This window comes from Brassica napus, chromosome C9 (assembly GCF_020379485.1).
Source record: "Brassica napus cultivar Da-Ae chromosome C9, Da-Ae, whole genome shotgun sequence".
NCBI classification, from domain to species: Eukaryota; Viridiplantae; Streptophyta; class Magnoliopsida; order Brassicales; family Brassicaceae; genus Brassica; species Brassica napus.
Genome location: NC_063452.1, coordinates 58,145,783 through 58,170,413, shown reverse-complemented (window position 1 = coordinate 58,170,413; position 24,631 = coordinate 58,145,783). Strand labels below are relative to the sequence as shown.

General features: G+C 39.8%; 2 protein-coding genes, 2 long non-coding RNA genes, 2 other non-coding genes and 1 pseudogene across 6 annotated transcripts; 4 read left to right on the top strand and 3 right to left on the bottom strand.

Annotated features, from left to right (window-relative positions):
- Positions 1-1,433: 1,433 nt before the first annotated feature.
- Positions 1,434-2,656, bottom strand: LOC125593115. The gene is made up of 3 exons (XR_007329041.1): positions 2,137-2,656; positions 1,703-2,061; positions 1,434-1,615 (listed from the first exon to the last, which is right to left on the bottom strand). It is a non-coding gene; the product is annotated as an uncharacterized LOC125593115 (long non-coding RNA).
- Positions 2,657-2,697: 41 nt separating this feature from the next.
- LOC125592768 (uncharacterized mitochondrial protein AtMg00810-like) lies at positions 2,698-3,774 on the bottom strand. The gene has a single exon (XM_048768165.1). It carries the CDS (start codon positions 3,772-3,774, stop codon positions 2,698-2,700), a length of 1,077 nt encoding a protein of 358 aa, XP_048624122.1.
- Positions 3,775-11,165: 7,391 nt separating this feature from the next.
- LOC106386081 (retrovirus-related Pol polyprotein from transposon TNT 1-94) lies at positions 11,166-21,076 on the bottom strand. Its single transcript, XM_048769164.1, has 6 exons — positions 20,464-21,076; positions 20,344-20,380; positions 12,345-19,923; positions 12,115-12,269; positions 11,911-12,041; positions 11,166-11,823 (listed from the first exon to the last, which is right to left on the bottom strand). Exon 3 carries the CDS (start codon positions 15,457-15,459, stop codon positions 12,907-12,909), a length of 2,553 nt encoding a protein of 850 aa, XP_048625121.1. The 5' UTR covers positions 15,460-19,923; positions 20,344-20,380; positions 20,464-21,076; the 3' UTR covers positions 11,166-11,823; positions 11,911-12,041; positions 12,115-12,269; positions 12,345-12,906.
- A 537-nt stretch (positions 21,077-21,613) lies between these two features.
- Positions 21,614-24,562, top strand: LOC125593114. The gene is made up of 2 exons (XR_007329040.1): positions 21,614-24,157; positions 24,235-24,562. It is a non-coding gene; the product is annotated as an uncharacterized LOC125593114 (long non-coding RNA).
- Positions 22,892-22,962, top strand: LOC125593725 (annotated as a pseudogene).
- LOC125593730 lies at positions 23,151-23,234 on the top strand. Its single transcript, XR_007329625.1, has one exon. It is a non-coding gene; the product is annotated as a small nucleolar RNA U54 (small nucleolar RNA).
- LOC125593734 lies at positions 23,302-23,400 on the top strand. Its single transcript, XR_007329628.1, has one exon. It is a non-coding gene; the product is annotated as a small nucleolar RNA R64/Z200 family (small nucleolar RNA).
- Positions 24,563-24,631: the final 69 nt, after the last annotated feature.

Below are 24,631 nucleotides of genomic sequence, written 5' to 3'. Positions count from 1 at the left end.
AATTCAATCTCATCTGGTCTGAAGACAACCTGACAACTCAGATCAACAGTAGCCTTTCTCACAGATAGCAAGTTTGATGTAAACTGAGGCATATACAAGGCAGTAGATTTCCCTATCAAACAACCTCTGGTTCCCTATCCCTTCTATCTTAATCTTATCACCATTTGCTATTGAACATACCATGAGGCAGGCTGGACATCACTCATCAATTTTCTATCACTAATCATGTGATGGCTATCTTTGAATCTATAATGATAGGTTTAGGGTCAAGAGAGCGTGTGTACCAGCCTTCTTGAATGAGATAAAGGCTTGGATAAGGGAATGTAGGTCACTCATGGTTGCTGGACCATCAGTGTTGGCTGCACTATCAGTACTTCTCCATGTTCCTTCTTCATTTGAACCACCAATGACAGATGAATACATGGTTTGACCTTGAATTGATGGATGCTCAAACTCTTTGATTACATTCCTGGCTTGATTCAAGTCACTTCTTCTTGGCATATTGTGGTTCTTATGTTGTTCCTTAGCCTTCTTGTACTCTGGAAACAACACTATGTTGGAGTTCTCCCTCATGGAGAGATATGAACCAGTGGACAATAGATTGTTCCTACTGATTTTCAGATAAACTGGACTTTGAAGAAGCTTTTCCTAATATGGTTGAAGCTTTCTTGAGTTCCAGAGAATAGGGTACTCCTCTATCTTAAGTTCTGGTGAGGTTCTTCCCTTTTGAAAGACCTTTGGACCAGTGGATAAAAGGATGTATCCAACAGATTTTGAAGATAATCTGAGAAAGAAAGAAAGAAATTTGCGGAAGCTTTTGTGAGTTTCAGGAGCTTAATGCTCTGATACCATGTTAGAATGAGAGAATTATTGAGAGTTTATTTATGGAGAATGAAGAACATGAAGAACATAGAGAGAGAGAGAAAAAGTAGATCTCAAGATGTAAGAGAAAGAAGGAGAGAATAGTTTCCTTAATTTAATTGTGGATCTGGGTACAAGTATTTAAAGACAAGTGACCTCAGTACACAATATAATAAAATATCTTCTTCTCACTTCTTCTTCTCTTCGATAAAATCGAGTTTATAAAACTCTTATAAAGCCTGATAAAACCTTATAAAGCCTTATAAAAGCTTTATAAAACCTTATAAGTCTGGCAGCTTAATTCTCAAGTCTGACAGCTTAATTCTCAAGTCTAGCTGTTTAATTCTGCTTCATGTCAACATTTTGTCCATTCATCTTGTTTCTGCTTCAAACGAGTTAGAATTACAGGAAGTGCAGCCGCTGGATCCTTAGGGCATCTCCATCCCAACTCCATTTTTTCCTCTAAAATGGAGTAAAAGTGGATATGGAGTAAGGAATGCTCCAACCCAACTCCATATCTCACTCCATGATGAAATTTACTCCATAAATGGAGTAGTTTATTTTTTTGTTTGTTCATCACTTCATAATGGAGTTGGAAATGGAGTGGGGTTGGAGCAATTTTCCTCAATTTTCACTTTTACTCCATTTTGAAGGAAAAAATGGAGTTTTACATTGGAGATGCTCTTACGTATTGTCTCTTTCACGTCAACACCATGGTCCCCATAAAGTCGCTCTATACACCTTAAATTTAGGGCTGTAATAACAAAATAAAAAATGTTAAGACAAGAGATGAAGAATGAGAGAGAGAGAGAGAGCTGCAATCACTAAAGGACCTAAAGACCTGTGAAATGGTCTTCAACCAAGAAGGAGCCCTCTTCTAAACTTATTTTCTTCTCAATGATACTATTCAGCAACTCTTCTCCCCTTTTCGCTGCAGATTCGGCAGATTCCAACAGCATATTCAACTCAAATCTGTAGCATGAAGAAGCAGGTAACCAACTAACAACGTACAAAAACTATTATCTATTTTATTGTAAAACGGCACCTGTCATCTTCACATTTAAACAAGCTTTCCTTATATCTGTTTCTGCGCATGTGCTTAGAAGAGTAGTCTTCACTTGCTGAATTGACAGAAACCCAGTGATCATTCAAGACAACAGCTTCTGATGTCTCTCTGTGGCGCACAGAAGGCAGTGGATACTGCAAATAAAAGATATGAGAGTGAGTAGAGTTAAAATGCCCATATATAGAACTCTGAAAAATCTTATTTATTACATCCCAAGGGAGGAGGAGGTAGCTAGGAGTGCAACGCACGCAATCAGAGAGATCAAGCTCCTGAATAGATTTCCCCATGTACTTGTCCTTGGATCGCTCCTTTTCTTTGGCAGCCTCTGTTTCTTTTTCATCCCCCTTCCTTGGCCTAGATAAATGTCCTTCATTGCTAAGTGAGTCTACGGCAAGTGTACAACCCAACAGTGTTAGTAATTATTCAAATGACGTAGACAAAAACCATATTCAGAGACAAGAAGAAGGTAAGAAAAATGCTCATAAAAGATGTTCACCGCTTACCTTTTAGATTGTTTTTCTCATAATGTGAAGCAGCAGTATTAGCTTAGCTCATGAACACTCAAGATTATATAAAAACTCTCTTCTTATTATCTTAGGAAAATCACTCAAAACCTAAGCTCTCACAAATAATCTCTAATCTCACAAGTTCATGGCACAACTCACCATCTTCTTATATAGAGATATATTTATCCTAAACATATTAGTAAAACCTATTTTATCCTAAACATAGCTCGAATAGGATTATGATAACTTATTTCTAAGTTATCTTCAAACTTCAAGTTTATCTCCAACAATCACCCCCTTAAACTTGAAGTCTACTTTCTTCACTTCTTCAAGTCCGATAAGGTCTCGCATTTCTTTGAACTTAATCTTTCCAAGTGCCTTGGTTAGTATGTCCGCTTTCTGCTTGTTGCCAGGCACGTGAAGGACCTCTATCTGCTCGTTCTCGACGCATTCCCTTATGAAGTGATAGCGCTTGTGTATGTGTTTGCTTCGTCCGTGGAAAACAGGATTCTTTGTCAATACTATCGCTGATTTGTTGTCAATGTAGATGGTGGTTCTCTTGCACGTCTCCTTGCTGACCTCTTCTAGTAACTCCTGCAACCAAATCACCTGTTTGGCAGCTTCGGTGGCGGCCATGAATTCAGCCTCGCAGGATGAGAGAGCTACGGTCTCTTGTTTCGTTGAGTACCACGAAATTGGACAGTCATCGAGATAGAAAATGTGACATGTGGTACTTCTTCCATCATCCTCGTCGATATTGTGTCCACTGTCCACAAAACCTTCTAGTTCTCTCCTACCCACTTTCTTGTACGAAAGACCATAAGAAATTGATCCCTTTAGATACCGAAGTACCTGCTTGAGGGCTCCTGCGTGAGATACTTTTGGTTCATGCATGTATCTGTTCAATACACCCACAGCATAAGACAAGTCTGGCCGTGTATGAATCAGATATCGTAAGCACCCTATTTGCCTTCTGTACTCCTTCTCGTCTACTGATCTCTCGTCTTTGGCCATAGAGAGCTTCAGTCCCGAGTCCATTGGAGCTTGTACAGCGTTGCACTCACTCATACCTGACTCCTCCAATATCTTCTTTGCATATCTTTCTTGCACAATCTTAATCCCTCCATCGTATTGAATGACCTCAATACCTAGGTAATAGGTTAACAGCCCGAGATCACTCATCTCAAAACATGCTGACATTCCCGCTTTGAACTCCTCTATCATGTCAATACTTGATCCTGTGACCAAGAGATCATCTACGTAGACAGCAACGAGTAGGAGATGCTTTTTCTCCTGCTTTCGATACAATGATGGTTCTTTTGAACACTTGATAAACTTCATCTCACCAAGCACCTTGTTTAACTTCTCATTCCAAGCTCTTGGAGCCTGCTTTAAACCGTAAAGCACCTGTGTAACTTGTAGACCTTGTGTTCACTGCCTTCAACTACAAACCCTTCTTGTTGCGTGACATAAACGTCTTCTTTTAAGTCTCCATTGAGGAAAGAAGTTTTAACATCTAAGTGATGTATCTGCCATCCGTGAGATGCAGCCAGAGCAATGAGGAAGCGAACGGTTTCAATTCGAGCCACTGGAGCAAATACTTCTTCGAAATCAATCTCATGCCTTTGGATATATCCCTTTGCAACAAGCCTGGATTTATATTTGTTTATACTCCCATCCGAGTTCCGTTTTATCTTGAATATCCACTTGAGTCCAATGGCCTTAGCTCCAGGTGGTAACTCGACTAAATCCCATGTCTTGTTCCGGACGATCGATGATATCTCTTCCTCACTGCATCTCTCCACACTTTCTCTTCTACGGCTGTTCTAAACTCCCATGGCTCCTCGTTTATCAACAGCAACAGACGTTCTCCTTCCTCCTCTGCTAGGCAAACGTAATCGTCAAGGTACCCTGGTTTCTTACTTACTCTTGTAGATCTTCTCAACTCACTTGTCTCAGTTACATCATCGTTACTGTTATCGGGTAGGTTGTGCTCTATTTCGACTGTCTCATCATTGCCTTCCTCTATTTCTTCTTTATCTTCATCTTTTCTTACTCCTCTGTTTCCATATTGGCCAAACGAGATCACTAACGTTCCTGGTTTGTCTTCTTCAGAGCTTGATGATGTCCATTCCCACGTCTTCTTCTCATCAAAGCACACATCGCGGCTTACTACTACTCGTTTACGAGATGGATCATATAATCTGTAAGCTTTAGAGCCCGGCTCTGTGCCTAGATGAACCAAAGTCCTTGATCTGTCATCAAGTTTCTTTGGGAACGAAGTGTCGACCTTCGCATAGCCTATGCATCCAAAGATTCGCAAGTGCTCAATATTAGGTTTTCTCCCCTTTAGAGCCTCGTACGGCGTCTGATCAGTCAGAGACTTCGTACCAACTCGGTTGATGAGGTACATAGCATGACGCACAGCCTCACCCCACAGATGATTCGGTAATGACATATGCTTCAGCAGGCTTCTTGTCATCTCCATGAGAGTTCTGTTTCTTCTCTCGACGACCCCGTTCTGCTGCGGAGAGTACGGAGCAATTAATTGTCGCACTATTCCTGATTCCTCACAGAAACCATTGAACGCTGTAGATGTGAACTCACCGCCCCTATCAGTTCTGAAACACTTAATCTTAGCTTTAGTCTCAAGCTCCACACTCGCTTTGAATTTTCGAAATTTCTCAAACGCTTCTCCTTTTTCTTTTAAGAGAATAGACCACATGTATCTGGAATGATCATCTATAATCACAAAGATGTATCTGCTTCTTGATGCTGTTGACGGGGAGATTGGTCCACAAAAGTCGCTGTGCATAAGTTCCAAGATTGCTTTAGCTCGATATGAAGTTGTCTGCGGAAACGTGTGTCTTGCCTGCTTGCCTAGTAAGCATGATTGACATGTTTCCTTTTCAACGGTTAACTTAGGTAATCCGATGACAAGCTCCTTTCTGACCATAGTTTGCAATGATTCAGCTCCGATGTGACCAAGCCGTGCGTGCCAAGTTGTAGTATCATCTTGTCCAATGGCTTGGAGGCACTCACTCTCGACGATTTCCATCATAACTTTGTACAGGCGATTCTGTGATCGTTTTACCTTAGCGATCAAGTTACCATCCTAGTCATGCAGAGTAAGATATTCCTCTTTTATATGGACATCGAAGCCTGACTCAGTAGCCTGTCCTAGGCTGATAATGTTACTTTTAAGCTCGGGAATGAAGTATACATCTGCCAAAGTCTTTCGATCACCGTTCTTCGTACAAAATAGAATTGATCCCTTTCCTTTGATGTCAATCCTTGAGTCATCGCCGAACCTAACTTTTCCTGTAATGGTTTCATCGAGAGATTTGAAGTAATGTCGATTACCCGTCATATGATTACTCGCGCCATTGTCAAAGTACCATATGTTGTCTCTACTCGTATATGTTTCAAACTCATTTGGCTTCACGTTTCTTTCGTTCAGATATACCACTTCGTGCATCATCAATGCATCCGCTTCATGTGTGTCGTCTTCTTTAGTCTCATATGCCTCTTGTAGCTTAAGCAATCTGTCCGGGCAGCTCAATGCAAAGTGTCCCTTTTTATCGCATCGAAAACATGTGATCTTCGAGATATCAAAATCTCTATACGTTCTGCCACGGCCTCGTCCTCCTCAGTTATAATAATGTCCTCCTCGACCTCTGTTTCTATAATCTCCTTGATATTCTCTCGCAGGTTGTGATTGTGATGCCTCATTCGATGTATACATCAGTTTGTTTTGACTATCGGGAGCATCTTCTTCTTCTTCTGCACACACTCGCTCCTCGTATGCTCTCAGACGACCAATAATATCCTCGAAACTCGTTGTTTTGAGGTCCAAGACTTGTTCAAGTGAAGCAACTATGTGGATATACTTCTTTCGTGGGAGGGAAGAAAGAAATTTCTTTACCAATATTGTTTCTTCGATAATTTCTCCTAACGCGCTGGATTTTGATGCAATCTCTGATAGCTTCCCAACTAAATTATCAATTGTGTCATTGTCATTCATCTTTAAAAGATCAAATTCGGCCATTAGGGTTTGAAGTCTAGCTTCTTTGACTCTATCCGCTCCCATATGTCTCGCTTTGATTGCCTCCCACACCTTCTTAGCATTGTTTATGTCTCCAACTTGTAACACCAGAGCTTCAGGTATCGACTGAAAAATCAATGCAATCGCCATGTCATTCTTCTCGATTTCCTCTGTTCCTTGCTCGATCACGTCCCATGCTTTGTGTACTTTCAACAGGGTTTTCATCCGGATAGCCCACACCGTGTAGTTAGTAGCGCTCAGCATTGGACGTTGATCGAAGAGGTTCCTCCTTCTCGTGCTTTCACCGTCGAACCAGAAACTGTCGTGATATCTCCCATTGTCGTAATGTCTCTGATACCAAATATTAGCTTAGCTTATGAACACTCAAGATTATATAAGAACTCTCTTCTTATTAACTTAAGAAAATCACTCAAAACCTAAGCTCTCACAAAAGCTTTATAAAACCTTATAAGTCTGGCAGCTTAATTCTCAAGTCTGGCAGCTTAATTCTCAAGTCTGGCAGTTTAATTCTCAAGTCAAGCTGCTTAATTCTACTTCATGTCAACACTCCCCCTCAAGCTTGACCATGTGAAACAAGTCAAGCTTGTAAGCCATAAAATATTCCCTCATTAAAACTTCAACTAGGTAAAACCCTTTGGGAGAAAACCCAAGTCAAGGAAAAAGAGTAGAACACTTCATGAAGGAGAGATCATTGACATGATAGGTCTATGAGTCCCAATTTTGGATGAATGAACTCACATACCTTAGTGCTTTCTGCCTTGGTGAAGATATCAGCTAGCTGATCTTCACTCCTTGTGTAGCACGACAATATGATCTTCTGCTCCACGGCTTGTCTCACTTTGTGGCAATCTACCTCTATATGTTTGGTCCTTTCATGGAAGACTGAGTTGCTAGCAATGTGTATAGCAGCCTGGTTATCACAATGCATCGTGATTGGCGTTGTAACTTAAATTCCCAAGTCCTTAAGAAGTCCCTTGATCCAAATCAACTCACTTGTGAGCTTCCTCATAGCTCTATATTCTGCCTCAGCACTTGAAAAAGACACCACCTTCTGCTTCTTGCTCTTCCATGTTACCAAATTGCCTCCAATGAAGGTACAATATCCAGTAGTTGATCTCCTATCAACTCGATCTCCTGCCCAATGCGCATCACAGTACCCAACAATCTCAGTGCTTCTATTGCATCCCATCCATACTCCTTGGCCTGGTCCTCTCTTAGGTACCTGAGAATCCTCTCAACCATGTTCCAGTGGTGTACCTTGGGAGCTTGCATGTGTTGGCTTACTTGGTTTACTGCAAAACATACATCTGGTCGGGTAATGGTAAGATAAATGAGTTTTCCCACCATTCTCCTATAATGCTTTACATCTTCATATGACTTGTCTTCAATCTCCCCCTCACGCATCACTTTGTATCCTTCCTCTAGAGGTGTTTTGGCAGCTCTTCCACCAAGATCTCCAGCCTCATTTAGTATGTCAAGGGTGTATTTCCTTTGAGATAGAAACAACCCTTCCTTAGACCTACACATCTCGATACCTAGGAAGTATTTGAGCTCTCCCAAGTCCTTGATATCAAATGAAGCCTTAAGGAACACTTTGGTCGAGATGATCCCTTCTTTGTCACTGCCTGTGATGATAATGTCATCAACATAGATGAAAATGACAATGATTCCTTGCTGGCTAGTGAGGGTGAATAGGGTATGACCAGCTTCAGACTTGACAAAGCCTCTTCCATTGAGCGTGGTGCTCAACTTATGGTACCAAGCCCTTGGAGATTGCTTCAAGCCATAAATTGCCTTCTTTAATCTGAGAACATTTCCTGGCTTCACCATGTTCTCAAGACCAGGAGGTGGTCTCATGTAGACTTCATCCTCCAATTCTCCTTGAAGAAAGGCATTCTTCACATCCATCTGCCATAAATCCCACTCAAGATTGACAGCAAGAGATAAGAGAATCCTTATAGTGTGAAGCTTGGCCACTGGTGCAAAAGTGTCTAGATAATCTTCACCATACACTTGAGTATATCCCCTTGCAACCAGTCTTGTCTTCTTTCTTTCTGGTTTTCCATTGGCTCCATACTTGATAGTGTAGTGAAGCCGGCTTGTCACTGCCTTCTTTTCTTTTGGAAGTTCAGTCTCAAACCATGTATCATTCTTGATCATGGCTCCCATCTCATCTACAACAGATTCTCTCCACTCCTTGTGTTGCATAGCTTCTTCATATGTTCTTGGAATGTATTCCTGATCCAATTCACTGATGAAGACTTGATGATCTTCTGGATATTGAGCAAGGGAGCATACTGCACTTATTGGGTGAGCTACAGCTTCAGCATTAAAGTAAACTTCTGTGTTGATCCACTGTGAGGGTTTCCTGATCCTTGTACTCCTTCTCAAAAGTTGTATCTGCTCAGGTTCTGCTTCATTTCCTTCACTTGACGCCTCTACTTGAGTCTCAACATCTGATTCTGATGGCATCTCATCTTGATCATGAGCTACAGAGCTCTCTTCAGGTTGAGCTTGTGTAGACTGCTCAACATTTCTACTGCCCCCCTCATGATTAGGATGAGTGCTCTCAACACTATCAGCTGCAGTAGATGATAAATTTTCAGGGACAGGTTCCACACTTGGTAAAGAGGGCATATTGATTCTCAGGCTCTCCATTACTCCCCTAAGGTTATTTGCTCTATCTGAGGCTGATTGAGAAAGATCTTTGAGCTCATCCCAACTCTTTCCATCATAATAGCCTCTAGATTCTGCAAACTTCACATCCCTCGAGACAAGAACCCTTCTTGACTCTGGATCATAGCACTTATACCCCTTCTGAGTTGGAGAGTAACCAATTAACATAGCTTTTGAGCTTTTAGCATCAAGCTTGTTCCTCAGCTCCCCAGGTATCATCACAAAACAGAGGCATCCAAACACACGAAAATGGTCCAAAGATGGTTTGGTCTTATTTAGAACCTCAAAAGGAGACATGTCGTTGAGGACTTTAGTTGGAGTTCTATTGATCAGATAAGTAGCAGACATCACAGCATCACTCCAGAATCTTTTTGGAACATTGGTGTGGAACATCATTGATCTTGCTACCTCCATCAAATGTCTGTTCTTTCTCTCAGCAACTCCATTCTGTTGAGGAGTGTAAGGACAGCTTGTCTGGTGAGTAATCCCATGTTAGAGCAAGATATTGCTTAAATGCATGACTTGTATACTCTCCACCATTATATGACCTTAGAATTTTCATCTTGGCATTGAAATGGTTGCAGATATGGGTCTGGAAATTCTTGAAAGCATCCAACACCCTGTCCTTAGACTGAATCAGTGTCACCCAAGTGTATTTGGATTTCTCATCAATGAAGGTGACAAAGTATTTGTGGTTCTCTCTGGACACACATGGAGCAGTCCATACATCAGAGTGAACTAGGTCAAAACATCTTTCATAGATGGTGCTAGACTGTGAGAAGACTGTTCTACCATGCTTCCCCAATATGCAAGCTTCACAATCATCATTCTTGAAGACCACACCTGGAAGCATCAAGTTTAGGGCTCTTGTATGAGGATGTCCCAACCTAGCATGCCATAGTGTGCTATCAACCCCGTTGGATGTACTAGCCAAACACTGAGAAGTGGATGGTCTAGACATCTCCGTCTTCTGAAGATGATATAGTTCATTGTGAACGTGCCCCTTTTCAATCACTTGGCCTGTCTTTAAGTCTTGAAATTCAATCTCATCTGGTCTGAAGACAACCTGACAACTCAGATCAACAGTAGCCTTTCTCACAGATAGCAAGTTTGATGTAAACTGAGGCATATACAAGGCAGTAGATTCCCTATCAAACAACCTCTGGTTCCCTATCCCTTCTATCTTAATCTTATCACCATTTGCTATTTGAACATACCATGAGGCAGGCTGGACATCACTCATCAATTTTCTATCACTAATCATGTGATGGCTATCTCTTGAATCTATAATGATAGGTTTAGGGTCAAGAGAGCGTGTACCAGCCTTCTTGAATGAGATAAAGGCTTGGATAAGGGAATGTAGGTCACTCATGGTTGCTGGACCATCAGTGTTGGCTGCACTATCAGTACTTCTCCATGTTCCTTCTTCATTTGAACCACCAATGACAGATGAATACATGGTTTGACCTTGAATTGATGGATGCTCAAACTCTTTGATTACATTCCTGGCTTGATTCAAGTCACTTCTTCTTGGCATATTGTGGTTCTTATGTTGTTCCTTAGCCTTCTTGTACTCTGGAAACAACACTATGTTGGAGTTCTCCCTCATGGAGAGATATGGACCAGTGGACAATAGATTGTTCCTACTGATTTTGAGATAAACTGGACTTTGAAGAAGCTTTTCCTAATATGGTTGAAGCTTTCTTGAGTTCCAGAGAATAGGGTACTCCTCTATCTTAAGTTCTGGTGAGGTTCTTCCCTTTTGAAAGACCTTTGGACCAGTGGATAAAAGGATGTATCCAACAGATTTTGAAGATAATCTGAGAAAGAAAGAAAGAAATTTGCGGAAGCTTTTGTGAGTTTCAGGAGCTTAATGCTCTGATACCATGTTAGAATGAGAGAATTATTGAGAGTTTATTTATGGAGAATGAAGAACATGAAGAACATAGAGAGAGAGAAAAAGTAGATCTCAAGATGTAAGAGAAAGAAGGAGAGAATAGTTTCCTTAATTTAATTGTGGATCTGGGTACAAGTATTTAAAGACAAGTGACCTCAGTACACAATATAATAAAATATCTTCTTCTCACTTCTTCTTCTCTTCGATAAAATCGAGTTTATAAAACTCTTATAAAGCCTGATAAAACCTTATAAAGCCTTATAAAAGCTTTATAAAACCTTATAAGTCTGGCAGCTTAATTCTCAAGTCTGACAGCTTAATTCTCAAGTCTAGCTGTTTAATTCTGCTTCATGTCAACATTTTGTCCATTCATCTTGTTTCTGCTTCAAACGAGTTAGAATTACAGGAAGTGCAGCCGCTTGATCCTTAGGGCATCTCCATCCCAACTCCATCTTTTCCTCTAAAATGGAGTAAAAGTGGATATGGAGTAAGGAATGCTCCAACCCAACTCCATATCTCACTCCATGATGAAATTTACCCCATAAATGGAGTAGTTTATTTTTTGTTTGTTCATCACTTCATAATGGAGTTGGAAATGGAGTGGGGTTGGAGCAATTTTCCTCAATTTTCACTTTTACTCCATTTTAAAGGAAAAAATGGAGTTTTACATTGGAGATGCTCTTACGTATTGTCTCTTTCACGTCAACACCATGGTCCCCATAAAGTCGCTCTATACACCTTAAATTTAGGGCTGTAATAACAAAATAAAAAATGTTAAGACAAGAGATGAAAAATGAGAGAGAGAGAGAGAGCTGCAATCACTAAAGGACCTAAAGACCTGTGAAATGGTCTTCAACCAAGAAGGAGCCCTCTTCTAAACTTATTTTCTTCTCAATGATACTATTCAGCAACTCTTCTCCCCTTTTCGCTGCAGATTCGGCAGATTCCAACAGCATATCCAACTCAAATCTGTAGCAAGAAGAAGCATGTAACCAACTAACAACGTACAAAAACTATTATCTATTTTATTGTAAAACGGCACCTGTCATCTTCACATTTAAACAAGCTTTCCTCATATCTGTTTCTGCGCATGTGCTTAGAAGAGTAGTCTTCACTTGCTGAATTGACAGAAACCCAGTGATCATTCAAAACAACAGCTTCTGATGTCTCTCTGTGGCGCACAGAAGGCAGTGGATACTGCAAATAAAAGATATGAGAGTGAGTAGAGTTAAAATGCCCATATATAGAACTCTGAAAAATCTTATTTATTACATCCCAAGGGAGGAGGAGGTAGCTAGGAGTGCAACGCACGCAATCAGAGAGATCAAGCTCCTGAATAGATTTCCCCATGTACTTGTCCTTGGATCGCTCCTTTTCTTTGGCAGCCTCTGTTTCTTTTTCATCCGCCTTCCTTGGCCTAGATAAATGTCCTTCATTGCTAAGTGAGTCTACGGCAAGTGTACAACCCAACAGTGTTAGTAATTATTCAAATGACGTAGACAAAAACCATATTCAGAGACAAAAAGAAGGTAAGAAAAATGCTCATAAAAGATGTTCACCGCTTACCTTTTAGATTGTTTTTCTCATAATGTGAAGCAGCAGTATTAGCTTAGCTCATGAACACTCAAGATTATATAAAAACTCTCTTCTTATTATCTTAGGAAAATCACTCAAAACCTAAGCTCTCACAAATAATCTCTAATCTCACAAGTTCATGGCACAACTCACCATCTTCTTATATAGAGATATATTTATCCTAAACATATTAGTAAAACCTATTTTATCCTAAACATAACTCGAATAGGATTATGATAACTTATTTTCTAAGTTATCTTCAAACTTCAAGTTTATCTCCAACAATCACCCCCTTAAACTTGAAGTCTACTTTCTTCACTTCTTCAAGTCCGATAAGGTCTCGCATTTCTTTGAACTTAATCTTTCCAAGTGCCTTGGTTAGTATGTCCGCTTTCTGCTTGTTGCCAGGCACGTGAAGGACCTCTATCTGCTCGTTCTCGACGCATTCCCTTATGAAGTGATAGCGCTTGTGTATGTGTTTGCTTCGTCCGTGGAAAACAGGATTCTTTGTCAATGCTATCGCTGATTTGTTGTCAATGTAGATGGTGGTTCTCTTGCACGTCTCCTTGCTGACCTCTTCTAGTAACTCCTGCAACCAAATCACCTGTTTGGCAGCTTCGGTGGCGGCCATGAATTCAGCCTCGCAGGATGAGAGAGCTACGGTCTCTTGTTTCGTTGAGTACCACGAAATTGGACAGTCATCTAGATAGAAAATCTGACATGTGGTACTTCTTCCATCATCCTCGTCGATATTGTGTCCACTGTCCACAAAACCTTCTAGTTCTCTCCTACCCACTTTCTTGTACGAAAGACCATAAGAAATTGATCCCTTTAGATACCCAAGTACCTGCTTGAGGGCTCCTGCGTGAGATACTTTTGGTTCATGCATGTATCTGTTCAATACACCCACAGCATAAGACAAGTTTGGCCGTATATGAATCAGATATCGTAAGCACCCTATTTGCCTTCTGTACTCCTTCTCGTCTACTGATCTCTCGTCTTTGGCCATAGAGAGCTTCAGTCCCGAGTCCATTGGAGCTTGTACAGCGTTGCACTCACTCATACCTGACTCCTCCAATATCTTCTTTGCATATCTTTCTTGCACAATCTTAATCCCTCCATCGTATTGAATGACCTCAATACCTAGGTAATAGGTTAACAGCCCGAGATCACTCATCTCAAAACATGCTGACATTCCCGCTTTGAACTCCTCTATCATGTCAATACTTGATCCTGTGACCAAGAGATCATCTACGTAGACAGCAACGAGTAGGAGATGATTTTTCTCCTGCTTTCGATACAATGATGGTTCTTTCGAACACTTGATAACCTTCATCTCACCAAGCACCTTGTTTAACTTCTCATTCCAAGCTCTTGGAGCCTGCTTCAAACCGTAAAGCGCCTTGTGTAACTTGTAGACCTTGTGTTCACTGCCTTCAACTACAAACCCTTCTGGTTGCGTGACATAAACGTCTTCTTTTATGTCTCCATTGCGGAAAGCAGTTTTAACATCTAAGTGATGTATCTGCCATCCGTGAGGTGCAGTCAGAGCAATGAGGAAGCAAACGGTTTCAATTTGAGCTACTGGAGCAAATACTTCTTCGAAATCAATCCCATGCCTTTGGATATATCCCTTTGCAACAAGCCTGGATTTATATTTGTTTATACTCCCATCCGAGTTCCGTTTTATCTTGAATATCCACTTGAGTCCAATGGCCTTAGCTCCAGGTGGTAACTCGACTAAATCCCATGTCTTGTTCCGGACGATTGATGATATCTCTTCCTCACATGCATCTCTCCACACTTTCTCTTCTACGGCTGTTCTAAACTCCCATGGCTCCTCGTTTATCAACAGCAACAGACGTTCTCCTTCCTCCTCTGCTAGACAAACGTAATCGTCAAGGTACCCTGGTTTCTTACTTACTCTTGTAGATCTTCTCAACTCACTTGTCTCAGTTACATCATCGTTACTGTTATCGGGTAGGTTGTGCTCTATTTCGACTGTCTCATCATTGCCTTCCTCTGTTTCTTCTTTATCTTCATCTTTTCTTACTCCTCTGTTTCCATATTGGCCAAACGAGATCACTAACGTTCCTGGTTTGTCTTCTTCAGAGCTTGATGATGTCCCTTCCCACGTCTTCTTCTCATCAAAGCACACATCGCGGCTTACTACTACTCGTTTACGAGATGGATCATATAATCTGTAAGCTTTAAAGCCAGGCTTTGTGCCTAGATGAACCAAACTCCTTGATCTGTCATCGAGTTTCTTTGGGAACGAAGTGTCGACCTTCGCATAGCCTATGCATCCAAAGATTCGCAAGTGCTCAATATTAGGTTTTCTCCCCTTTAGAGCCTCGTACGGCGTCTGATCAGTCAGAGACTTCGTACCAACTCGGTTGATGAGGTACGTAGCATGACGCACAGCCTCACCCCACAGATGATTCGGTAATGACATATGCTTCAGCAGGCTTCTTGTCATCTCCATGAGAGTTCTGTTTCTTCTCTCGACGACCCCGTTCTGCTGTGGAGAGTACGGAGCAATTAATTGTCGCACTATTCCTGATTCCTCACAGAAACCATTGAACGCTGTAGATGTGAACTCACCGCCCTTATCAGTTCTGAAACACTTAATCTTAGCTTTAGTCTCAAGCTCCACACTCGCTTTGAATTTTCGAAATTTCTCAAACGCTTCTCCTTTTTCTTTTAAGAGAATAGACCACATGTATCTGGAATGATCATCTATAATCACAAAGATGTATCTGCTTCTTGATGCTGTTGACGGGGAGAATGGTCCACAAAGGTCGCCGTGCATAAGTTCCAAGATTCCTTTAGCTCGATATGAAGTTGTCCGCGGAAACGGGTGTCTTGCCTGCTTGCCAAGTAAGCATGATTTACATGTTTCCTTTTCAACGGTTAACTTAGGTAATCAGACGACAAGCTCCTTTCTGACCATAGTTTTCAATGAGTCAGCTCCGATGTGACCAAGCCGTGCATGCCAAGTTGTAGTATCATATTGTCCAATGGCTTGGAGGCACTTACTCTCGACGATTTCCATCATAACTTTGTACAGACGATTCTGTGATCGTTTTGCCTTAGTGATCAAGTTACCATCCTTGTCATGCAGAGTAAGATATTCCTCTTTCATATGGACATCGCAGCCTGACTCAGTAGCCTGTCCTAGGCTGATAATGTTACTTTTAAACTCGGGAATGAAGTATACATCTGCCAAAGTCTTTCGATCACCGTTCTTGGTACAAAATAGAATTGATCCCTTTCCTTTGATGTCAATCCTTGAGTCATCGCCGAACCTAACTTTTCCTGTAATGGTTTCATCGAGAGCTTTGAAGTAATGTCGATTACCTGTCATATGATTACTCGCGCCATTGTCAAAGTACCATATGTTGTCTCTACTCGTATATGTTTCAAACTCATTTGGCTTCACGTTTCTTTCGTTCAGATATACCACTTCGTGCATCATCAATGCATCCGCTTCATGTGTGTCGTCTTCTTTAGTCTCATAGGCCTCTTGTAGCTTAAGCAATCTGTCCGGGCAGCTCGATGCAAAGTGGCCCTTTTTATCGCATCGAAAACATGTGATCTTCGAGATATCAAAATCTCTATACGTTCTGCCACGGCCTCGTCCTCCTCTGTTATAATAACGTCCTCCTCGACCTCTGTTTCTATAATCTCCTTGATAATCTTGATATTCTCTCGCAGGTTGTGATTGTGATGCCTCATTCGATGTATACATCAGTTTGTTTTGACTACCGGGAGCATCTTCTTCTTCTTCTGCACACACTCGCTCCTCGTATGCTTTCAGACGACCAATAATATCCTCGAAACTCGTTGTTTTGAGGTCCAAGACTTGTTCAAATGAAGCAACTATGTGGATATACTTCTTTCGTGGGAGGAAAGAAAGAAATTTCTTTACCAATTTTGTTTCTTCGATAATTTCTCCTAACGCGCTGGATTTTGATGCAATCTCTGATAGCTTCCCAACAAAGTTATCAATAGTGTCATTGTCTTTCATCTTTAAACGATCAAATTCGGCCATTAGGTTTTGAAGTCTAGCTTCTTTGACTCTATCCGCTCCCATATGTTTCGCTTTGATTGCCTCCCACACCTTCTTAGCATTGTCTATGTCTCCAACTTGTAACACCAGAGCTTCAGGTATCGACTGAAAAATCAATGCAATCGCCATGTCATTCTTCTCGATTTCCTCTGTTCCTAGCTCGATCACGTCCCATGTTTTGTGTACTTTCAACAGGGTTTTCATCCGGATAGCCCACACCGTGTAGTTAGTAGCGCTCAGCATTGGACAGTTGATCGAAGAGGTTCCTCCTTCTCGTGCTTTCACCATCGAACCAGAAACTGTCGTGATATCTCCCATTGTCGTAATGGCTCTGATACCAAATATTAGCTTAGCTTATGAACACTCAAGATTATATAAGAACTCTCTTTTTATTAACTTAGGAAAATCACTCAAAACCTAAGCTCTCACAAATAATCTCTAATCTCACAAGTTCATGGCACAACTCACCATCTTCTTATATAGAGATATATTTATCCTAAATATGTTAGTAAAACCTATTTTATCCTAAACATAACTCGAATAGGATTATGATAACTTATTCTCTAAGTTATCTTCAAACTTCAAGTTTATCTCCAACAAGCAGGACCAGAGAAAGCTTCAAAACTCTCAGATTTCTTTGGAAAATGGTGCAAATTACCTTGCTCTTCTGCTTCTCCATCGCCCAAAGCATGGTTTATCCTTTCTCTATCTTCCTTCTCCACTCGTTTCTCTTTATCGACATTAAAAGTCAGAACGGTCAACACTATGATCATGGTCACCCGGGGAAGCAACATCCCTATCTGGTTGGCGATCCTGATGATGAAAAACGTATTGACATGACGTGACAACAATAGTAGAGTGAGGAAAAATGTAACCAAAGACTACCTTACCTTGATGTTATTTACTAAAGCTAAGGAGGCTTGCTCAAATTTCTTCTCTGGTGGTACAGCTTCTTCTTCATCTTCATCATCATCAAGGGTTATTTCAAATTGCTTAGGCAAAAGGTGTTAAACCCGAAAATGAGATTGTTATGCCATTTGAACAACTCCTTCACTCGTGCAATCATGCCACGTAGATCGGTCATGTAAATAAATGCAAGATGAAGAGCGTTTCCGAATGCCATCAGTTCAGGCTAAAAAACAATCAGATAGGAAAGCAAAAACGGTCTTACCTTTTTGCATCAAAGTCTTTCATAATCACAACAACGTATCAATTTTGTCTCTTTGATCTTGAAACATCTGCTCAACATCCTTCACGTAGGACAACCCATCATCGATCGTCGGTTCCTGATTGTTTATTCCCATATCACGCTTCTCCTTCTCCACTCGTTCCTTCAGCTCTATGTGCATCACTTTATCGACAATAAGGTCAGAACAGTCAACACTATGATCACGGTCACCTGGAGAAGCAACAGCCGTATCTGCTTGGCGATCCTGATGATGAAACACGTATTGACAATTAGGCCTGTCAGTTGGGTTGGACCGCACCCAAATGGGTATGTCCAACTGGGTGTTTTTTTTTCTGGGCTCAAAACACCCACACCCATATTTAGCCCACACCCAACAACACCCACACCCAATAACACCCATTACCCAGCTGGACAACCCAAGCCCGCCCATTTATAAGCAATTTAAGTATTGGTCCAAATCTGTTTAAATTCAATTTAAGCCCACTTTAAATATTAAACAACATTGAAATATGATAGAAATATCCAAAATTGAGTAGTAAAATTTTGAAACTTTAAACAACATTGAAAAATCTGAAACAATCTCTAAAGACTTAAGTTTTTAACACTGTTTATGAATTCACTTTGTTCTAGCTTTGTAACTTTGTCTCTCTTATTTGCAGCCTGCAACAACAAACAAAAAAAGAAGATTCAACCTTTGCAGATATAACAGGATCAGAATAATTTGCATGAGCTCTCAACCAACACTCAATCTTCCAAATTTCATTGAAATACAAATTTGATGTTGGGTATGAGGAACCCGAAATCAAATTTGTAATCTCAGAAAATGGCTTCAACAACTCGCATATCACTTCTACTCTCCTCCACTCAGAATAAGAGGGACAGCTCACATAACTCGGTTCTACATCCGCCAAGTTACCTAGTGCAGCTTTGAACTTGATAGCTCTAGAAAGCATAAGGAAAGTAGAATTCCAGCGTGTGCTTACATCTAAGACCAGACCTTCATCACCCTCGACCTCGGTTCCCACTGTTTCAACACAGTTTTGAAACATTCTTTCCCTGCTTTCTGATCCTCTAACAAACTTGACACTCTCCCTGATTTTCTGCAAAGCTCCTCCAATCACTGCTAAGCCGTCTTGAACAATAAGATTAAGGATGTGTGCTGAACATCGTACATGGAAGAACTCTCCACCGCAGACCAGATCTTTCTGCATCTGTCTCTTCATGATACTCTGCATGCTATCATTCGAAGAAGCGTTGTCTACAGTGAGACAGAAGACCTTCTTTTCCAGTCCCCACTCCTTCAGCAGCTCAACCAGCTTCATAGCAATGGCTATTCCAGAATGAGGCGGAGGAAAAGCGGTGAAAGCCAATATTTTAGCTTGCAAATTCCAATCAACATCTATGTAATGCGCAGTCAAGCAGAGATATCCTTCGATAGTAATAGCCCTCCAGAGATCTGTTGTCAAAGAAACCCTTCCAGGAAAATCATTTAAGATTTTCCTAAGTTTCTGCTTCTCACTTTCATAAATCTTCAACACATCAGAAGCTGCTGTGTTTCTACTCCAATACTCAATACTAGAATTAGCATAAGTAAAAGCCATTCTAATCCTCTTATACTCTACAAACTTGTAAGGAAGATCATGCTCTATAATGGCCATAGCTATCATCTCACGAAACACCATCATATCCACCTTCCTAGCACTACTTCTAGGTGTTCCAACAGCTTTTGGACATACCTTCATATGACGAGTCAGAGTTGAGGTTCCATTCCTACGAAGATTCAAGAAGTAAAACCTTCTACAAAGGTTGCATCTGATCTTAGTTGTACCATCAGACAGCCTTCCTCCAAGTATAGTAAACTTCTTCCAGCACCTAGAGACTCTACGGCGTAACTGAACTTGTCTCGGTTGTGTGCCTCTGTTAGCCTCTGAATCCTCTAAAACTTCATGATCCTCTATATCTTCATCCATCACATCATTCTGACCATCATTGTTCAAGTCTATAGCTTCCATTTTCTGAAACAAAAAATATTTAAATGAGAACGAAGCTAAACCCACAACAAAACTGAAAACGATACCTATGAAGTAACTCAGGAAACCCAAGTAAGCAAGCACATTACAGAATCTATCTAATATAATAATTAAAAACTATTTCATAAAGTTCCACACGAACAAAAAAAAAGTTCACATTGACATCATCAACAACGAATCTCAGCAGCGAATCTCACGTTCCCCTCAAACCCTTAAATCTTACTCTTGAAAACAAAGTATCACAAAATGAGTCTCAACAATTCGTAAGAACACTGAAACAGCGAACCATAAAAACATGAAATGAGAGACTTATGAATTTTTAAAAATAAACCACAAAATATAAAACGAGATTCAGTCACCCTCAAACCCAAATCTCAAGAGAATCAAATGGAGACAGAGCTAAACCTTAGAAGAAGATGACGTCTTTATCCAGAAGAGAAACCTTCGATCAAAAACGAGATTTAGTTTTAAGGGTCTCGGTGAAATCGTCGTTTTTGATCAGAAAATGAATGAATCGAAACTTACCTTGATTCATATAACTAAAGACAAGGCGTAAGGACTGATTCGTGTGTACGAGAATCTGGGAAAGAAAAAGAGAGATCAGGGAAGGAAGAAGACTATCGCAGAAGAAATCGTCTGGAATCTGAAGTTTCTGAACTTTCCCCCAAAATCATCGTAACCCTAGAAAGTAATTGTTTTGGGCCAACCCAACACCCATTGGTTTAGACCAGTTTACCCATGGGCAAAGTTGGTTTTTAACCCAATTAGCCCTTATAGTATTTGGGTGTAACTGCGGCCCGCCCATATTTATTTTGAATGGGTTTGCCCATGGGCTGCCCAACCAATTGACAGTTCTATTGACAATGAAACCAGGGACGTGACAACAACAGTAGATGAGGAAAAAATGTAACCAATACCATACATTGTCTATCAACACTTGAGGCACAACAGGAGGAGGGGCTGATCCTGGGTCATCATAGCGTTGGGCCTGACTCTGGATTAACAGGGCTGCTGAATGAGGCGCCAAGAACTCTGGCAAATACCTAATAAATTCTTCAAGCAAATCCGGGTGGCCCTCAAAGAGATTCGATACCTAAGAAACGAACAGATATTACTAGGACTAAAGGAGATGGAGAAAATTTCAAACTGTAACAGTGTAGGAGAGATATATATAGCCACTCACTGTAAGTTTCAGTGATGTCCTTATCATCATTCCGATACATCTTTAAGATCTCAATAAAAGACTTAAAGACATCTTTGTCGTGCTGGAACCGTTTCGGCAGTGTTAAAAAAAGAAAGAAAGAAGAGACAGATACAAATGAGACACAAGGTGAAAAAGGTACTTGAAAAGAAAACAAACTTCTTTCTTTTTTGTTGTTGTACCTTGATGTTATTTACCAAAGCTAAGGCTCGATCAGCTTTCTTTGGTGGTGGAGCTTCTTCTACTACTTCATCATCAAGGGCTATTTCTAATCCTTTAGGCAAAAAGGTGTTAAACCCGAAGATGAGATTGTTATGCCCTTTGAACAACACCTTAACTCGTGCAATCACGCCATGTATATCGGTCCTATAAAGTGCAAGAAGATGAAGAGCAGAAAAATCAAATAGGAAATTAAAAAAGGTCTTACCTTTTTGCATCAAAGTCTTTCAGAATCACACCGAACGTATCAATTTTGTCTCTTTGAACTTTAAACATCTGCTCAACATCCTTCATGTAGGACAACGCATCATCGATTCCCATATATCTGTTAGTGCCATACAACAACAAGCTCTTCTCACTTAGTTAAAATTTTTATTTTAAACCCTAAATCTAAACCAACTTATAAGGAAAAAACATAAACCCTAAACCCTGAACCTCATTGCTACAAGTTTAGATTTCCCAAATGGAGAACTCTTAGGATTTGCCACGAGAGGAGGCCAGAGGACGTTTAAGTTGAGGGGCAGAGGCGTAAATATCATCATCCTGTGATATAACAAACTAAGTGTAATATATTGGAGAATTAGACAAGAAGAGTCTAATATATAAAGAGATGTCTAACTCTACGAGGCCTTTTGGGAAGGAAACCAAAAGTAAATCCTTGCGGGCTTGTCAATTAGGCCCAAAGTTGACAATATCGTACTAATCGGATAATAAAGAGTTCGACATGGATTTAATCCCAACAATTGGTATGAGAGCGGTTGACGAGAAATCTGCAAGAAGACCAAAATACATAACAAATCTAGAACGTCGATCTCAAGAACACACAAGATAATAACTCAAAATAAGAAACTCATCTTATTAATCTTTTGAGAAAACTACTCAAAACCTCAAGCTCTCAATCTCACAATCTCACAATCTCAAACTCATAAGTTATGCAACATCATATGCATCTCCTTATATATAACTCAATAGCTCCTAAACTCATTAGGAATCACACAAATAGATAATTTCCTATTCCATAATTCAATAGAATTAGTTAACTTGCATCCCAAGTTATTTCTCAAATTTCCTTTTTTCTTCGAGCTTAATCCAACACATCCCTGCTCCGCTTCATTGCTGCTTGAAACACTTCGATTTACCCACACACCACTATTCACATAAACAAGAATTGCGATGACCAGAGAGTGAAATCACTACACACTTAACTAATAAGCCAAGCTGCTTGCGTCGGAAAATTACCTCCTTCGACTCTGTTTCAGCGGCGGCAAATATTTTTAGTATTTTTTTTGGATGGGCTGAGTCAAGGCCCATGACGATATAAACCAACCGCCACTTACGAATCTTCTTTGGGCCAATGGACCCAAATATAAATCCTTTTATAAATTACTACTCATTAGGGTTTGCTTCTTATAACTCGTTGAAGACGATATTTAAAAGGAGAGGCGGATGCCTCAGAGATAGATCTACTGTTATCTTCTTCTTCACAGGATCTTTAGTTTTTTTTTTTGTGTTTTGGATTCTGAATCGTTCTAAGATCAGTTGATGAGCAAATACTGCAACAATATGAACTATATGATTATTAGTATTTTATTTCTCTGATGATCTTCTTTTTGTTTTTTCTATTTTTCGGTTTGTTGGATTAGGAACAAGAGATGTGATGAGTAACTTAATTGGTCCGTGTTTCAGATTTACCGTGACCGAGACTTTTTAACCAACCTCTGATCTCTGTGGCCTATGTTTCAGTTATTTATTTGTTTTCTGCTACTGAAAACATGAACAAGTTTTGGTGTTTGGCTCTGTGATTACTTTGCCAAAGTGGCAGTATACGCTATTCTGAATACAATAAGAAAGATACATATTTTAATATATGAGAGCCTTATTATCTACTATATGGTATTTTTTGCTAATCTATATTATGTTTTTCATTTTTTTCAAAACAAAAACTGCTGCTGTGATGATCTTTTGAATAAAATTCACATGTCAGGCTTCAGAGATTCATCAAGAATCAGTGAGAACAAATATTCATAACTCTTGAGCAGTTTCAATCTCTTTTTTTATTAATATTTATTATTTTAGCAATTGATTAGTTTAGATTCTTTGGTTCGTTACCGTATGATCAAATTTGCTTTTTCATTTTTCACAGAATATAACTCATTACTAAATTTTTGTTTGTTCTTGGGTTTTTACTAAATTTTGACTGTAAATAAGAGACATGATGAGTAACAAATTGGTCCGTGTTTCAGATTAACCATGACTGAAAATTTTACACCAAACTCTGATCTTAATTTGATTTTCAGTTTGATTTGTTTTCTCAAAAGTTTCTCAGCTAGACCATGATACTATAATATGGTGCAAATCTTAGAGTATATAAATGTGTCGATAACTACACAATGTATATGATAAATACATGCTACATAGATAAATACATGCCATGTATATGATGTTAATAAAAATATGGTGTCAACATCATGGTGAAGTTCGATTGATTTTAGTTAAAATAATTGGGGTGAGAGCGTAATTAATTAAAATTAAACTCTGATCTGAACCAAACGAAAAACCTGACCCAGATTTAACCATTTCCTCCTCCAAATCGATTTCATTTGCAAAACTAGGGTTCATCGTTCAAAACAGAGAAAAAGAGAAAGAGACATAGAATTTGGTGGAAGATGGAGCAATAAGGAAAAGGGCAAGGCAAATGAAATCAATGTCCTTTGTTACTGTGGGATGGTGGCGAAGATATCTCAAGCTTGGATAGACAAAAATCCGGATCGAAGGTTCTATGGATGTGAAAAATTCAAGGTATAAATTAATTGTGAATCCTGTATGGTATAGTTATAGAGTTCTTTGGGAAGTTTTTAATTTTGTGTTTGTGTTAGAGGGGAGGTGATTGCGGGTTTTTTCAATGGTTCGATGAGGGAAAAGCTTTTGGATGGCAAAAGAAAGCTTTGATTGAAGCTAGAAACGAAATTCGCCAAAAGAAAAAGACTATTATGGGATTGAAGAAGACCATTTCGATGCTTCAATGTGAATTGAAAAAAATGTCGAAGTGGAAGAAGACATCATTAACGCCTTTCTCCAGCTCTAAAGACATGCTCATTATCTTTAAAAACCTTTGTAATGTTGTTGTAATGCTTAACTATGTAATGGTTTGACAATGTTTGGAAATCAACTTCAGTTAGCAATAAAAAAAAGAGTTTGAACTCATTACTTTAACATCTAAAATAGGTGATCATACATAACAAGAGAGACATCAACACTAGTTTAACATCCAAA

Coding starts and splice junctions, on each gene's coding strand:
- LOC106386081 (XM_048769164.1), bottom strand. CDS start 15,459: ATGCACGGCGACCTTTGTGGACCATTCTCCCCGTCAACAGCATCAAGA.
- LOC125592768 (XM_048768165.1), bottom strand. CDS start 3,774: ATGAAGTTTATCAAGTGTTCAAAAGAACCATCATTGTATCGAAAGCAG.